An 18,220-nucleotide genomic window follows, 5' to 3' on the forward strand; every position below is an offset into this window, starting at 1 on the left:
ACACATCACATCAGGTCCTGATGAAACCAAGCTTATGGATGGGACTGGGCTACTAAGGCTGCTGAGCTTGCTACTTTCCTATACAGTATATCAAATGTTTGGCCAGTGTCTGATTCTGGAGTCACAAGCTCTCTAACTGAAGGTAGATAGGTCTCTGCAGCGAATACCGCACACTTGGAATACGTTTTGGAAATCAGCCGCTCCTAGGAAATTTCCCCTTTGATCAGGTTCTTCTCCATTTGGACTTCATTGTGTTGCAACTTTGTGTGATATTCTCCCATTTGCCTTCTAAACCTCTGCATTCAGAAATATAAGGTACTACACAAATGTCCATTCTCATATCTGCCTCTTTGGAATAATTAAAATTGAAATTCTGTTTCTGTTCTGTTTATTTTTTTTCAAACTCTGCCTCTTTCATACTATCCCAGCTGAAAGGTTCATTGCAAACCTCTTTTTTATAACCTTGTAAGCTTTTTCAGGGTCCAAGGTTATAAGGACCCCTTCTTAATTTTGAGACCTACATTAGTGGACAAAACTTAGAGAAAAAATATTATCCTGCAATTTCCTGTTCTTTCTAAATCCTGCTTGTTGAATGCCTAAGATACTGTCTGATATTTTTTGAAGCCTTGTAGCAAGGATTCTTAAAACGGATCCGAGATGAAAAACTAACTATAACAAGTAACTTGTCTATATGTCTTATCTAAAGTTTAGATGGTTTACACAGCAAATCTAGCTGCAAACAATTTTAATAGAATATGATTATTTATTACTGTGATACAATGACAGCAGCCATGTTGTTTGTAAACATTACACAGAGGCAGGCTTATCTGTATCTTGAGCCATCAGCCTAATCCCCTCTCCTCCTTCCCTCTGCCTCTGAAATCAATGGCTAGTAACACCTCCCCCTCCTCCTGCCCAGACTGAGCTCCCATGAGCCCTTGCTACTGCCAAGGCTCTCTGAAAACCTATGGGCGTGGTTTATTTAGTTTATATGGAATTAGAGTATTAAAACAAAAACAAAAAAGTATTTGGCTTGAGGAATGCCCTATAAACAATAGGAAAGGAACACAATTATGCAATGTGTAAACGTTCACCTCGGATCCACTTTAACCACTTCCACACCATGTTATTTTATGCTGATCTGTGCAGCGTGGGCTCTCCAGCCCACAGCACAGATCAGCTAGCAGCCAGGGCGATCAGACTTCCCCCCTTTTTTCCCCACTAGGGGGATGTCCTGCTGGGGGGGTCTGATCGCCGCCGGCTGCTTGCGCTTGCGGGGGGGGGGGCTCTTCAAAGCCCCCCTCCGCAGCGCTTCCTGGCCTCCTTCCCCTTCCCTCCCTCTCCCTCCCCCTGTGAGCGGCGCAGGACGGATTTCCCTCCGGGAACTGACATGGAACGGCCGCTCATACGAGCGGCCGTTTCCATGGTATACACTTCTGGATTCAGGGGCGTGTATATACGCTCCGAGAATCCGGAAGTGGTTAAATATATATTTACATTACATTTAATATGGCTATTGGGTGGTCATTTTCTCATTCATTCATGGGTTTCCCTTCACTGGGTATTATTGTAATTGAGGCCTCATTTGTTTGATCCGAGAAGATCTTGTCTCCAATTTGAATGTTTACCATATTACAAAACAAGAGTCTATTTCCTCCAAGAAAACATGATAGAACTCTGCCAGAAATCCATCCAGACCAGAACTTTTTCCTTTTGGTGAACCTGCCTCCATAAATTCTATTTTTGAAGTTGGTGAGTCTAGGAGTTTTTTAATCTTTTCATTTATTCGCTGTGATTTAAAGTGAGTCTAGCAAGCTTTTTCTTGATTTAGGGGTTGCAATTGTTTACAAGTTATGTAGCTGCTTGTAAAATGTTGAGAATATTTTCCCTATTTCTTGTGTACTATGTGTAGCTCTACCTTCTTCGTCCTTCATTTTTTTTCTATATAATTATATGCCTTTCCTTTTTTAAGCATATTATCCAGTATCTTTTCAGCAGGGGCGTAACAATAGACCCTGCAAGGGATGCAGCCGCAGGGGGCCCAGAAGCAGCAGGGGCCCCATGTGGGGAGAAGTTTCTTTCCCTGTCCTGAGAGACTGACAACTAAGGGCCCAGAGAGAAAAAGTTTTCTATTCTCTGTACAATTGTTTTAATGACTGCATCTGCTCAGTCACTGATAAGGAATCATACAAAGTTTCGTAGACAGTCCCGATTCAATTTGCAGCAGGCTCTAGTGTACAGTGCCCTGCCCACAACCTCTCTACCCCGCCCCATGTTCCCTGTACTGCGGGGATGCTGGAGAAGTCTGCAGAGCCAGTTTTTCTCCATCGGAGATGCACAGAGTGAGTGTAATAAGCTGAGGCCGGAAGCACACTTGTCTATCAGTTTTCTGTGTGCGTTTTTCTGTATGTATTTTCTGCACACCATGGGCTTGATTCACTAAACCGTGAAAAGTCAAATATCACACCTTATCAGAGTAGCATAGCAAGCACTACAAACCCGCAGGGGCTCAGGGCAGGACGAGTGCCATTGCCAATTAGCAAGCATAAGTTTGTATTGCTCGCTATGCTACTCTGATAAGGCATGTTAACTTTGATAACGTGTGATAACTTTTGATAATGTGTGATAACTTTGATAATGTGTGATATTTGTCTTGTCACGGTTTAGTGAATCAAGCCCAATGTGTGTCTGTATGTGTGAAAACATGCACGTTTTACCACAGAAGTTATTGTAATATATATATAGAGGAAAAGCGTGCAGTGCTTCACTCCTGTCTATTTTTATCTGCTTGTGGAACACACATTGAAATTTGCACTAGCCAATCGAATAACATTTGTTCTCAGTTTACCTGTGCAGAAATCGAGGGGGTATCCAACGTTTCGCAGTAGGGGCTCAGTAATTTCTAGTTATACCCCTGCTTTTCAGATCTATTTTTACCCATGAGATATCTTTTTTTTTTTTTTTTAACCACTTGTAAACCTGCACACACTTTTCATTTAATAATCAATTTATCTCTGCACAAGTTTTATTGCTTGAAAGGCCAAATCTGGATCATAATTACCTTTGTATAACTGTTCTAATTTGTGTAGTTCCTTTATGAGTTCTGTTATCCTAGTATTTTTTATTTTGCTTTTCTTATGTTTAATATTGATTACAGCTACTCTTATTACGCATTTGAAAGCATCCCATATCCAGTAGTTATATCAGAAAGCCCTGGATCTAAATTCTCTGCAAAGAAGTTCTGGGTGTTGTTTTTAATTTTTATTCTAGTTACTCCCTCCTTATAGAGAAATTGTAGTGAAAATGTAGTGTAATTAATAAAATTGCTTATTGTTTTCAATATTCATTTACAGATTTAGTCAGTGTTTGCCCATTGTAAAATCTTTCCTCTGCCTGATTCACATTCTGAAAGGAATCACCTGTGGTGAAATCTTTAGTTCTGCTTGGTGATCTGTACATAATGTTCGTTACTGAGAGTTCTATGCACAGAGGGAGATATTGCTTGCTTGGCAGTTGAAGAAAGCCATTATTTTCCACAATGCAATAAGGTTCACAGACAGAAAACTGTCTTGACCTTGGTCATGACATCACACTGTGGGAGGGGTTTCACCACAATATCAGCCATACAGACCCCCTGATGATCTGTTTGAGAAAAGGTAAACATTTCTCCTGGGAAAGGAGGTATCAGCTACTGATTGGAATGCAGTTCAATCCTTGGTTAAAGGTACTCTTTAAAGAGAGTCTGAAACCTATAAAAATAGCTCTGTTTTACAAGGCAGTCCTCTTCAGCAATAAGCACATAGCTGAAACGTCGCATTCCTGCGGCAGAACAAGGTTGTATCCCCCAAAATCCCAGGGCAAAATTCCATGACTTTCCAGGCTTTGCGCTGTAGCTCTGCCTCCAGTCACGTCAATCTCCGCGGATCTCCACCTCTCCCCACCCCTCTCATTGAAAGAAGACTGAAAGGGGCGGGAGGAGGTGGAGATCTGCCGCTAGCAGAGGCAGAGCTACTGCACAAAGCTCTGCCTCTACCCGGAAGGAGCCCCGAATTTTGCCCAGGGGATTTCGGGGTGATTAAGCCCTCGTTCTACCGTGGGAATGCGGCGTTTAAACTATGGGCTTGTTGCTGAAGAGGACTGCCCTGTAAAAAGAGCTAGTTTTTAGGCTTCAGACTTTCGTTAAGCAACCTTACATCTAACCTCCAATTAGTTAACCTCCAATAGTTTTGGTACTCCTCTTTAGACATTTTTAGTGTTTATCTAACTGGTGCATGATCTGAATTGTGCATGCACCTATATTTATGTCTACCTCCAGTATTTGATCTTGAGGAATTTGAAATAAATAGAGCCTTGAAAAAGAGTCATGTACTGGTGAGTAGAATAAAAAATCTTTCATTCCCGTATAAAAAAGGGTAATACTGTTTTAAGGGCTTTATTAGTATACAAAAAAAAATCTTAAAATCAGAAAATAGTGTTGTCATATCATTTTTAACCAACAGATGGTGCTCCAATTCCCTTCACACTGGCGATGCTACTTGACGCTGCTGCTATAGTGGCGTTTATAGCAATTGTTTTCAAGTTTCTTCATGACAAAGGGCTCTTCTTAACATTTATGTTGAGGTAGTGCTGCTGGATATAGGTTTGGCAATTTATTCATTAAAGCATGAACAAATAATAGAAAGTAATCTAAAACTGATTTTTTTTTTTTTTGGTCAGACCTTTTAATCCAAAAATTATTTTATTTTCAAAGTTTTCAATATAAATGAAAGCTGATTCCTTCCACAGCTGACAGCACAATGCGGTGTGGCTGCTAGAAAGATAAATAACATGCTGGCATGATGATATAACACAATGGGAGCCCAGATCTGCTTAAAGGATAAGTGTAGTTATAAAATAAATATAGTACATCAATTGTAAATAGCCACCAGAGCAATAGCAGAATTATAGTGCATTATTCATGTTGCCTCTCTGGAGAGATCAGAAGAACCCCAGGGTGTCTGCTTCCCAAAAAAAAGTTATGTTATCCCGGTCTTTTTTATTTTGTATTTCTTACTTTTAATTTTGATTCAAACTTTTCTTATTACACATTTGAAAGCATCCCATATAGTTATATCAGAAAGCCGGCACACCCTTCCCCCAACTCACCACCGGCAATGTCATAATACATTCACCCATAACATGCTGAAATCAGGATTCTGAAGTGGGTGATAGTAGGTGAGTATAATTTATGGCTAGGTGCTGAGATTATGAAGGATAGGTAGAGGCGTAGCAATAGGGGTTACAGAGGTTGCGACCGCATCGGGGCCCTCCCTCAACCACAGTATTGGCTCTCTATTGATCTTGTGTCAGTAATATTCCCTTCTATAGATGCTTTAAATAACAGTGATCATTAACACATTGTTTCCCATCCCTTTCTTGCACCTCTGACACTGTGGTTGTGCTTGATTGGTTTTGGTGTGCCGTGTCAATTGTTATGTATAGAGTGCTTTGGGGGGCCCATGTAAAACTTGCACTGGGGCCTACAGCTTCTTAGCTACGCCACTGAGGATAGAGTAGGGGTGGATTAGCATTAATTGCCAGAGTTGGAAGGTTTCGGTTAGGCATTAGAAAGGGAAAACCCAAAATAGTGCAACATTGGTAACTGCATTTGCAGTACTCTACTTATTGGGAGCGGCCACCAAAACAAACTGCGGCAAATCCATACATACCTGCTTAAAGTGGATATATCCTCTTTTTCTTTTAGGTGGAACACATCACTATTTATATTTAACGCCAGTAAAAATGAAGGTTATGCAAGTTGTTTTATTGTTACTGATCACTGTCTGGGCAATCACTGCTACTCCAGTTGGCCGTCTCTCCTGCTACAAGAAGATTCTGAAAGATCGGAACTGTCATAATGTCCCAGAGGGAGTCCAGAATCTCTGGCCAAAGAGTGACCATCTCCAAGACTACTTCTGGGAAGGGACAGGGTGTGAGCTGGTGTGCTACTGTAACTTCAATGAGCTGCTCTGCTGTCCCAGGTAAGAGTTGTTGCATCCTGCATGCAGTGTTTTATGCATCGATTTATATATGCATCTTCTCATATTGCATTAAGGAAAGTTTTTCAAAAAAACAAATTCGAACAGCACTTGAACAAAGCAATACAGTGAGCCTCCACTCAGTATGAATAAAATGTAAACATCGGAAAAAATCATTCCTTTCCATGCATATAAAGGTAATTACACAAAACCCACTACAAAAATATGAAATAATTAGTTCCTTTGTTCATGACAATAATTAAAAAAAATGTCCAAATGGAATCTAACCTAAGTTTACATTTTTTCACCAAAACAGTCACTCTGACTTATGTAAATCCTCAGTTTTTGCCATTTTTGATTTTCAGTTGGCACATGTACCCAACCCTCATGAGCATGTTGGTGACTGTACTGTGTTTAGAGACCCTACAGTGCAGAAACATAAAATGACAAGAATGGCCATCCTTACACCACAATGCCATTATGGTAATATCTGATAATGGTCAAAAATGCATCAGGATGAAAAGGTTCCTTATTTTCTTTCACCGATACAATGAAATGGGGGATTTTCACTCATTACTTGACCCAGTATCAATTAAGCTAAGGTCCTCAGAGTCCTCAGCCATCTCTATGGCTCCAGCAGCATCTCTCATCATGTAACCTGTTAGTACGTGTTGGTGGGGCGGGTCACATGACTCCAGACTAGTGTTGGGCGAACAGTGTTCGCCACTGTTCGGGTTCTGCAGAACATCACCCTGTTCGGGTGATGTTCAAGTTCGGCCGAACACCTGATGGTGTTCGGCCAAACTGTTCGGGTTCGCCCGAACGGCTCAATGCCTGGCCGAACAGGGCCGTATTCAGCCGAACAGGGCCCTGTTCGGCCGAATACGGCCCCCCTATGGGGTCGCAGGCATAAGGGGGGAGCATGCCCCGATCGCGGGGGGGGGGGGGGGGGTCGGAAATTCCCCCCACCCCCTCTGCGTGACGCGTACCCTCGTATGCAGAGGACGTGAGGTCAGAGAAAGGGCGGAAGTACCACAAGGGTACTACCGCTGAACCGCCCGCTGCCCGGCCTCCCTCAACGCGTCACTCTCCGGACTCCTCCTCCTCACTCACTTCACAGTGCCACTGCCAGCCACTACCACTGGTACTATTTTACTTTCCTTAAACTTTTGTATGGGGAAGCGGGCAGAGGGGGGAGCGCTAGCGGAGGGGGTGGGGGGAATTTCCGACCCCCCCCCCCGCGATCGGGGCATGCTCCCCCCTTATGCCTGCAACCCCATAGGGCCCCCAAAAGCGGGATGTTCGGGGAGTTCGGGGTTCGGCCCGAACATGCCGAACATCGCGGCCATGTTCGGCGAACGTTCCCGAACCCGGACATCCAGGTGTTCGCCCAACACTACTCCAGACTCTGCTGGAGATGGGGACACGGAGGATGAAGCGAGATGCATCGATGGAGCATGGACAGGTGAGTCAACTCTCTACAGGCTCTGCTCATGACTCTGTAGTATGGTGTTTGTATATGTTATAAAGACATCTTTCAAGTTTATTGTGAATAGTAGGATTTTTCAGGTATCTAAACTGGATGTTTTAACGCAGGAAATTATTGTAGCCATGCAAATGACTATTTTAAAGTAGGAATTTGGTTGTTTGTACATATTTGTTGTTTTTTTCCTTTCCAGACACTCTATTTCACATTTACTTGGCCATTGACTCCTTATAATCACTCTCATGTAGATTGGCACATTGGCATAAATGGAGATTTCTCATAAGTGCAGCTGTGGATCATTTAAACGTGATTTTAGTTTTGGGAGACCAGCCATAAAAACTAGGCCTAAGAGAATCTTTTTCTGTTCAGACAGAAGTCATTTCTGGTACCTGTGTAAAATGTATTTATCCCAAATTGTGAACAGAAAATGAATTTATTTTAATTATACTTAATTATAGTTAAATAATTACATGGTGTCCTTTATGGCTTTATTCTTCTTTTTTGAGTTTGCATTATGTGCAATGCTAGGTACTAGATTCTCCTTAAAGAGAACCCGAGGTGGGATTTCATTATGTTAGTGGGGCACAGAGGCTGGTTGTTTACACTAACACCAGCATCTGTTGGCCCATGGTGTGCCTCCAGGACCCCCCTGCGCGCCGCTATACCCCCCGCAGTGCTAGCGACACGCAGTGTGTCGCCAGCACAATGTTTACCTAAGCCTGTCTGTTAGCGCCGCTCCCCCGACTCCTCCGTATCGGCGCTACCCGCCCGCGTCACTTCCCTCCAATCAGCGGGAGGGAAGGGACGTGGGCGGGTAGCGCCGATATGGAGGAAGCGGGGGAGCGGCGCTAACAGACAGGCTTAGGTAAACATTGTGCTGGCGACACGCTGCGTGTCACTAGCACTGCGGGGGGTATAGCGGCGCGCAGGGGGGTCCTGGAGGCACACCATGGGGCAACAGAGGCTGGTGTTAGTGTGCACAACCAGCCTCTGTTCCCCACTAACATAATGAAATCCCACTTCGGGTTCTCTTTAAAGTAAATACAAGGTGAAAATAAACTGATCAGAGAAACAATTGTATCTGTCTTCTTACGCCTAAAAAATGACCTTTTTAGATATGCCACAGTTTTATTTTATATTTAAATAATAATTATTTAACTTGAAGAGTAACTTTAGCCCAGGATTGAACTCCATCCCAATTAGTAGCCAATATGCTGATATTGAGGTGAAACTGTGATGTTTTAGCATGGCTATGACAATTTCCTGGCTGTTAAAGTGAACCTGAGGTGAGAGTGATATAGAGGCTGCCATATTTATTTCCTTTTAAACAATACAAGTTGCCTGGCAGTCCTGCTGATCTATTTGGCTGCAGTAGTTAACTGGATTACACCAGAAACAAGCATGCAGCTAATCTTGTCAGTTCTGACAATAATGTCAGAAACCCCCGACCTGCTGCATGCTTGTTCAGGGTCTATGGTTGAAAGTATTAGAGGCAGAGGACCAGCAGGGCATCCAGGCAACTGGTATTGCTTAAAAGGAAATAAATATGGCAGCCTCCACCTAGTTTAGAACTAGCAGAAGAACTCAGTAAATTCTACTGCAGGTTCGAAAGTCAGGAAGGACCAAGGGGGCATCAGCCACCACACACACCCCCCTCAGTCCCAGAGAGCGCTGCCCAAATCCTAAGCTTACCCTCTCCAGGGGTCTGTGACGCAGAGGTCCAGCGACTGCTATCCACACTGAACCCAGAAAAGCCTTGGGCCCCGACAGTCTCACGCCAGCCTGAATTAAACCCTGTTCGATGCAACTGGCCCCCATACTCACCACCAACTTCACAAAATCACTGGAGGAAGGCAAGGTCCCGGCATGCTTTAAGAGATCAACCATCATACCGTCCCTAAGAAACAAGGCGTCTCCGACCTGAACAACTTTAGGCCTGTGGCACTGACGTCTGTGATCATGGAGACCCTGGAGAGAGTTGTCTTATCCATCCTCAAGCCAACCATTTCTGGACCCCTTTCAATTCGCCTACAAGGCGAACCGGTCCACTGATGATGCCTTAAACATCTGCATGGAGCTCATCAATGACCACCTTGACAGACCAGACTCATACACCAGAGTACTACTCCTGGATTTTAGTTCAGCCTTCAATACTATCTGCCCTCACATTCTCCAGGAAGATCTAGCTGTACTGGTTGTCCACCCAACCCTTTGCCTATGGATCACGGACTTCCTCACCAACAGGTCCCAAGTAGTCAAGCTGGGAAATATCTACTCACGGGAAGCGGCCACTAACACAGGCGCACCCCAAGACTGCGTCCTGTCGCCGCTTCTTTTCTCCCTGTACACAAATAATTGCAGATCCACGGACGACTCCGTCAAGGTTATTAAGTTTGCTGATGACACCACCATTGTCGGCCTTGTCACTAAGGACAATATCCAGTCGTACTGTCAGCAGGTCGAGAGAATATGCCTCTGGTGCAAGGAGAACCAGCTGGTGCTCAACACTGCCAAGACCATGGAGCTGATCGTAAACTTTAGAAAATCTGCTCCCACCCTTCCTTCAATCGACATCGATTGAACTGAGGTGGCCAGAGTACCCTGTGCGCGACTCCTGGGCACTACCATCTCCAGCGACCTCAGCTGGAAGCCCACCATCACTGCCACCCAGTGGAAAGCCCAGCAGAGACTCTTCTTCCTCTGCCAACTAAGGAAATTTGGCATGGTCCGAGAGATCCTGACTAGTTTTTACTCTGCCACCATTGAATCGATCCTCTGCTCCTCCATCTTGGTCTGGTACGCCGGAACCACCATCAACGACAGACACAAACTACAGAGGGTTATCAGGTCGGCGGAGAGGGTTATTGGGAGCCCCCTCCCTTCACTTGACATCCTATACAACACCAGACTGCGCTCTAGAGCATTGCAGATTGCCAACGACCCTTCCCACCCGGGTCATCGCTTTTTCAGCCTGCTTCCACTGGGCTGGAGACTACGGGCCATACCTATCAGAACTGCTAGGCACAGGAACTCGTTCTTTCCCTCAGCTGTCAGCCTCTTGAACTCCCTCCATATACTCCCCCACTCCACCTTAAGCTGACCTTAAGGTGTAGGCTGTCCTAGGCTGTCTTACATGCCCTCAAAGACCAGGACTGTTCAGTCCTTCTCACTGTGATGCCTCTTCATGCAATTGTAGTTCCTGACTGGGGCACTTACATTACTTGGGTAACCTATACAGGGGCACCTATACCTAGCTAACCTATAGTGGGACACCTATACTTAGCTACATATACTGGAGACACCTATACCTGGCTAACCTATACTGTGGCACCTAACTTATACTGGGGCACCTATAACTGGCTAATCTATACTGGGGCACCTATACCTCGCTACCTATACTGTGGGCACCTATACTGGGTGCACCTATACCTGGATACCCATACTGGAGGCACCTATACCTGGCTACCTATACTGGGTGCACCTATACCTGGATACCTATACTGGAGGTACCTATACCTGGCTACCTATATTGGGGGCACCTATACCTGGCTATCTATACAGGGGGCACCTATACCTGACTACCTTTACTGTGGGCATTTATACCTGGCTAGCTATACTGGGGGCACCTATACCTGGCTACCTATACTGGGGGGCTAAATACCACATCGCAAATAACAGTCTGAACTCTATGGGGGGTACCATTTTTACACCCTCGCCCTGTGTGCAATTTAGCCTAGAAACTGCCCTGGCACCAACCTTCCCATATTATTTCCTAACATAATATCAAAGTACTTATGCTCCCCACATTACACTCACACATATGGAACTACGCATTCCACGTTATAACCACAAATATGATACTGTACGCCTCTTACAGCAAATATGATGTTGCGCCCACCACAGTGCTCCCACACGTCTGACACTGTACGACTGCTGTCACCAAAAGGTAAAATACAGATGGGGTTATGAAGAGTTGTAAAAAAAATTTTTTACATGTCAACCCTCTTTCATAATTTCCATTAAAGGGATACCGAGCAGGTTTTAAAATTATAATTTGTACTTACTTGGGGCTTACTCCTGCCTACCGTAGGTCACGAGGTCCCCCGGTGTCCTCCTGGCTCCTCTCACGGTCCCACTGGCGGCTCCGGTAATTGACTACTTCCGCCTGAAGTCGCCAGTACAAGTACCCACTGCTCACATTACGCGTCATCACGCACGCCGGCCGCTGCACATCATCACGCATGCCGGCGTGAGAGTTCTGTGCATGCGCAGTTCTCTCTCTATGAACCGCGCATGCACAGGGCTCTCACACCGGCCGGCGTGATGACGTATAACATGCACGGAAGGGACTCATACTGGCGACTTCAGGAGGAAATTGCCAATTAACGGAGCCGCCAGCGAGACCGGGAAAGGAGCCAGGAGGGCGTTAGGAGACCTCGTGGCCTACAGTGGGCTGGAGGAAGTCCAGGAAAGTACAAATTGTCCTTTTAAAACCTGCTTGGTATCCCTTTAAATGTGCAATAAACAGAGAAAGGTGGCAGAAAAAGGGAGTGAGAGAGAGATAGCGAGGGAGAGGGAGAAAGCCTGTAGAAATAGGTGTGAGAGTGTGGGGATAGAGATGTCCCAAACTCCTCCTAGCACAGTTGATAAAACAGGGATTTGTAATCATCTGTGTTTGCAGTTTATTTAACAATGGATATTAATGAACAGAAGTACAAATGGATCTGTGAAACAAAAAAATGGAATTATTACAATCTTGACAAGGCTACAATCCAGCATAGTGTGGGCTGCCCTGTAAATACAAGCTAGAGCTAGTGGCTTTCACTTGACACCTTCTTCAGTAAACGGTCCATTATATTTATTGTTGTATGTACAGTAGCGTGCATATACAGCCATCATACCATAGTTCAAGACATTATTTTCTGTCACCATAGCAGCTTAAACCAATGTCCCTTTATTATGAGTATAAAAGGAAATACTAAAATAACTGTGGAAGAAAGATCATCCCTTCTTGTGAGTGTGATAATATGTACCAGAAAATATGCTGAAAACACGAATAACTGAATTAGTATTAGATAATGGAATAAGATACTGAAATCAGATTTGTTGCATTCCATGCAGTATTGATGTAAATGGGACCTACCAACAGAATTGTCCAGTTAGCAGCAGCATGGTGGTGTAGCTGTGAAGTGTGCATGGCATGTAAGGGGAGGGGGAGGCATGTTGCTCACTTTTCTCTATAAAAGTGCGGGAATCTGGCTGTTACTGCCACTCATTCTTCCTTCTGAATGTGTGTGGCTACAGATACCCTACAATAAGTGCTGGGATGTGGCACAGGGATTTTGGGATGTAGCTTGTACCGTCAGCCATCCTCCATCTTGTTATGGTTTATGAAGAAGGTGTGTGGCCTGAGGGTTGTTCTCCAGATTTCTGTCAGTTTGCTTCAAGGGGCAATCAAGCTGGGTGAGTATAAAAGTTTTATTTGGGGGAAGTAGGAATCTGTTGGATAGGAGGTTATCAGGAACAGCTCTGGGTCACCAGTTTAAATCCCAGTCAGGGCACTTTCTGAACTGAGTTTGTAAATGCTGTGTCTGCATGGATTTCCTCCGGGAACACCGGTTTCCTCCCCCATCCCAAAAACAAAGATAGGTTAATTGGCTTCCCCTATATTGGCCCTAGTCTATGAAGGGCATAAAACTAAGGTAGAGATTAGATTGTGAAACCCTCTGAATGACAGCTAGTGACAAGACTATATGCTCAGTAAAAGTGCAGTAGAAGATGTCGGCACAATACTTAATAATGATAATGTCCTAGGTCAAATTAGCTGCTTGCTTGAAGAGGAGAGTTTTCAGGTTACACTTAAAGACAGGGTTGGGTTTCTGGGAAGGCCACAAAGGCCATGGCCTTAGGCGATAAAATTCAGCAAGGCGCAGGACTTGGAGAGATAAGAAGTCACATATCAAAGTAAATCACTTCGGCTTTGCTCTATTCTGCCTGAATTCCAGGGATCCCTGCATCTCTCTCACTGCAGAGTGTGTGTGATGACAGTCAGCATCTGTTGTCATCTGAGGATCTTGTCCAGTATAATGAGTGGGGACATACAAGCTGTTGTGAGAAGAAAAATATATGGGCTCAAGTAGTAGAACTTTTGAGTTCAGATTAGTATCTTTATGCACGCATTCATGGACAGGAATTATCAGCTCTCCTCTCCCCCAGACTGATGTTTATTACTTGGTCAGAGCTGTTAGACCTGAGACCTGTTAAATGTATGGTTTGTTTTTCTTTCCTAGAGAATGACAGCAACATTCTTTGTGCTACAGTTTAACTCTTTCCTGACATTTTTTAGAAGCAGAAAAGCATTGTACTGTGTTAGCCATCAGTGAAAGCAGGATGTTTTGAAACAGAATGACAACTGTATTTATATTTATACAGGAACAGTAGTGAAGTCTGAAAATGGCTCATTAGCCAAAGGCTCACTGTTTTCTTTTGGTTAGCAAATACATTTTATCATTCTATTACAAAACTTAAAAACTTCCTGCTGACTGATTTTAAGATCTGTCTTTACTTGCCCTAAGTGCTAAATTGTCACTGTGTAAAGTACACCTCAGCTTATGCTAGGTACACATGATGCAATTTTCGTACAGATTTCCTGTCAGATTGACTATTTCCAACATGATTTTCTAAATGATTTTTTCATAGAAATGAACGGAAAATCGATTGAAAAATGTATCAGAATCAGATCAGACATGTTGGAAATAATCGATCTGACAGTAAATCTGTCAGAATTGCATTGTGTGTACCTAGCATTACACTACATCTATGCCAGCGTGTATAGTTTGGGATCCTTCTACTTACCTGTTCTCTTCTCTCCTTTGCGCTGCACTGCCCCCTGTTTGTGGCACTGACTGCAGCTAGTCGCACAAAGGACAAAGAAGCAGTGCATACCCTTCTTGTGATTACGCACTCCTGTATGCATGTGCACAGCAGCCGAGGCTGGGAGTGTTATCGGTGTGCGTACTTGAGAAGTTCTACTCATATATGAGCGTCATTTATGAATTATGCAAGCCTAGAACACTATCGGCTACTGTGCATCCAGGCTGGAGTGCAAAATTACATGGAGTGGCCAGAGCATGCACTGCTTCTTTGTTGAATAGGGGGGCAAAGCAGCAAAAAAGAGGGGAGCCCATTCAACCCAGTGATCACTAGTTAGAGTTGGACAGAATGGGGGAGGCGGTTGGTGACAGTTGGCCCAGGGCGCTGGAAAGTACAAATCCGGTCCTGCTTAAAGACCTTCAGGGGCAGTAAGTGCTGAACTGATTGTGGAACAGAGTTTCACAGCAGAGAAAAGCTTGTGAGAAGTCCTGAATGTTAGCATGGGAGGAGATTACTGGAGTAGACAGGAGGAGGAGTTTGTTACCAGAGTTGTGGTTACGTTTATGGTGGTATCCAGGGATCAGTTCAGAAATGTATGAAGAGTCTGCATTACAGCGAGCCTTGTAGGTATGAATTGCCAGTTTGAACTGGAGTCTTTGAGTGATGGGTAGCCAGTGAAGAGAATGGCAGCGGGAGTAGCATTTGAAGAGTAAGGTTAAAGGTGTTTGAGTCATGCTACAGAGTTTAGGATGAACAGGAGAGGTAGCAAACGATCCCCTGGTACACTACACAGTTGAGTTCTAATTCATCTCTGCTCCTTCACCTTCCTCTCCAGGAATGAATGACTGACATTCCAGATTTACTCTTGCCACTGACATCTTGAGTTTTCCATGTATTCCTATAGAGCAGGGGTGCCCAAACGATTTTTTTAGGCCAAGGGCCATATTGCCATTCTTGAGAGTGCTAGGGGGCCAAACTAGCAAAATTAAAGATCATTTTTGCTGAATACTGTTAGGTACACTATGCCTGTGACATTTTGTGGACCTCTAGGAAAGGCTTGGCGGGCCGCATTTGACCACTGGGCTGGACTTAGTTTGGACATGCCACCCATAGAGAATCCATTAGAGCAGGGCTTTTCAATCTTTTCACTAATTGTACCACTTTTATCACCTGAAAATGTACAAGTACCACCCGTGTGCCTGCGCAGTAGAGTGCACCCGATCAGGCTTGGCTGTTTCCACCAGAATTCAAGCGGAGAGCTTCTACTGCATTTACGGCTATGCGGACAAGGAGATGTTTGGGCGTCCTATCGCTGGATCCCCTCTACTGTGGAGGAAGGGGGAAGCCTCTTTAGCCCCCGAGGTCCTTGCTGTGCTGCCCTGCAGAATAGTTCAGACCTCAGATCAGCAGTAACCTGACTATCACTATGCACCGTTCGCCTGGCTGTCTCTTCACCACTGATCTGAGGTCTGAAGTAAGCTGCAGGGCAGCACAGAGAGGAGTGAGCGAGGGGAGCTGAACTTTGTGGAGGCAAGATGGGACCAGGACAAGTGGCAGGCAAACATGAGGTGTACCACCTGGCTCACAGCAAAGTACCACTGGTGGTACGCGTACCACAGGTTGAAAAGCCCTGCATTAGAGGACACATGAGAAGGAGTACTGGGATACAAAGCCCTACCCAACTACAGATGTAGCTGCTGTAATCAGTTACATCAGTTATCATGGCCTTTTTATGTTCCTTTGAACACGTCCAGTTACCACATACAAACCAGCAGCTTTTAAATTGCAAACAGTTGTCCATACTCTAAATTAAAAAAGTGATAAAGAAAAAACATCTCAAATACAGATCTCGTATGTGGGGCAATCTTGCCAAGATACACCAGTTCAGAGGGAAGGAGTCTACCAAAATTAATTTAGACTATTGGCAACTATAAATATTTATAAAGAAAACAAAAAAGAAATCTTCAATGAGGGGCTTTGCTGCAGGGAATGTAATGCACAGGCTGCAGACACTGGGCTGGCAGAGAGAGTTAGCAGGGGCTCTGTTTTTCCCATATTCTAGCAGTTGCAGCCAGGCTATTTGGATGTGAGAGCACAACTGAAGTGCTATTATGCTCTCACAATGATGCTTCTGTTCCTTCCCCCCCTGAAGCATCAGATTGCGAACTTGCTCAGAAAGCAGCCGGCTTGTTCTAATGTGTTGTCTACTGTGTCTTCAAGGTGCCAGAATATTGCTCTCACTAGCGAAGGCAACTTCAATTTCCATTAATAAATCACATCCATGGCACATCAGAGCAATACTGTCAACTTTCCACAAGCCTTTGCAGAACATGAACTTACGCTGTTGCCATTTTTTCTTCTTGTTTCACAGAGAGATTTTCTTTGGGCCGAAAGTTTCCTTTGTAATTCCCTGTTCTACCCCATGATAAAGAAAGCTCCACAGAGGAAGATGAAGAGGACGGCGGGCTAACATGGGAAATGGATTGTTTTTTAATAAAATACCTCCCCCCATAGTTACTTCGGGCTACCCCTGCCCTACTTCTCCCTAACAGAAGGATCCATCTGTTGTTATTTTACACCACACTAAGATTATGGTGACAGGCCACAACAAGTCTGGGTTTTTGTCGGACCATTAGCCTGTATGAATCATGAAGTATATGATTAAGGCTATTACTATGTGCACTTTCACATTTTCAGAACAGAGCTGCTAAAATTAAAGTGAATTTTATTCCCAAGAAAACTCAGTGTCAAGCCTGGTTTGTGGTATATTTATACACACATTATAAATACAATGTACATAGAATCCCCTGTGCAGTACAGGCAACAAAGCAAAGCATTTTATTTCCTTGCAGTGCTGTTTTGACAGAAATCATTAACTTTCTGGAAACTTACATCAGCTTTGGTGACATGTTGTTTCGCACTGAAGCTGTAGAGCTTTGCATGAAGGTTATCAGAGCTGAAATAGGCTAGATGATTTCAACCCCCATTTCATAATGTAACGTCTAAGGGTTGACTGACTGCCAAAAAGCACCCACTTCAGTAGATATCCTAAGAATTCAGTAGATGTAGAAACAATGAAAAGTGAGTTAAAGAGATAATGAAGCGAAAAAAAGTTTACAAAATATGATGGTCATCCAGAATGTAACAACCTTTAGCTTTTATCTGCCATGCAAGGTATTTTTTCAGTGTAACTTGCATCTACCAGATTAACCTCTTTTTTCTTTCTGCACTGCTTGGCACATGACTGCAGAATGCCAGTAACTGTTTGTTCAGCAGCATTACCATGAAGCCCCCACACCCCCAATCCCTCCACCAAACTTTTCCTCCTGCAATCGCTAGTCAGGCAGGGTTGCCATCTTATCCCTTTAAATACGAACTCATCTAAGTTATAACAGGGGCTTACTCACACATAATCAGCGCCTAAACAGCATATAACTAGCTACAAGTCATGTATAATTCCTATGTGTCGGTATTTAAAGGGATGAGGTGGCAACCCTGGGTGTTAGAGAGAATGATATTAGGTGGAAATGGTGGTGGGGGGCAGTTTGTGACAGCTGGCCTTGGGCACTGGAAAGTACAAATCTGGCCCTATTAGCTCCTATTACTTATGACTCGATTATAAGCCAAGACCCCCACTTTTAGGCCACTTTTTTTGCCTCAAAAGCTTGACTTATACTTGAGTAAATACTGTACTTGTTCTAGGACAGTAATTTTAAAAACATTTAAGACAGAGGATTAGCACAACAGCAAGGACGTCAGAATTTGCATCAGCGGGCAAGCAAAATAAAACTTTCATATTCAGGCAGTACAGTTGTATTGCGGTTAGCACTCTTGCCTTGCAGCG

The 18,220-nt window shown here is 44.1% G+C and overlaps 1 protein-coding gene across 4 annotated transcripts in view; it reads left to right on the forward strand.

Annotated features, from left to right (window-relative positions):
* Nucleotides 1-17,066, forward strand: part of SCRG1 (stimulator of chondrogenesis 1) — a 49,802-nt gene extending 32,736 nt beyond the window's left edge. For 3 of the 4 annotated variants that reach the window (XM_068269233.1, XM_068269225.1, XM_068269241.1), the window contains 2 exons: nucleotides 5,744-6,020; nucleotides 16,748-17,066. In XM_068269233.1, the coding sequence (XP_068125334.1) occupies nucleotides 5,782-6,020; nucleotides 16,748-16,802 (294 nt within the window). In that variant the 5' untranslated portion in view covers nucleotides 5,744-5,781 and the 3' untranslated portion in view covers nucleotides 16,803-17,066. Of the gene's footprint in view, nucleotides 1-3,594; nucleotides 3,657-5,743; nucleotides 6,021-16,747 lie in introns of those variants that run through there. The other variant, XM_068269216.1, reaches the window with a different exon arrangement.
* The last annotated feature ends 1,154 nt before the right edge of the window (nucleotides 17,067-18,220 follow it).

Source organism: Hyperolius riggenbachi, chromosome 1, assembly GCF_040937935.1.
Source record: "Hyperolius riggenbachi isolate aHypRig1 chromosome 1, aHypRig1.pri, whole genome shotgun sequence".
NCBI classification, from domain to species: Eukaryota; Metazoa; Chordata; class Amphibia; order Anura; family Hyperoliidae; genus Hyperolius; species Hyperolius riggenbachi.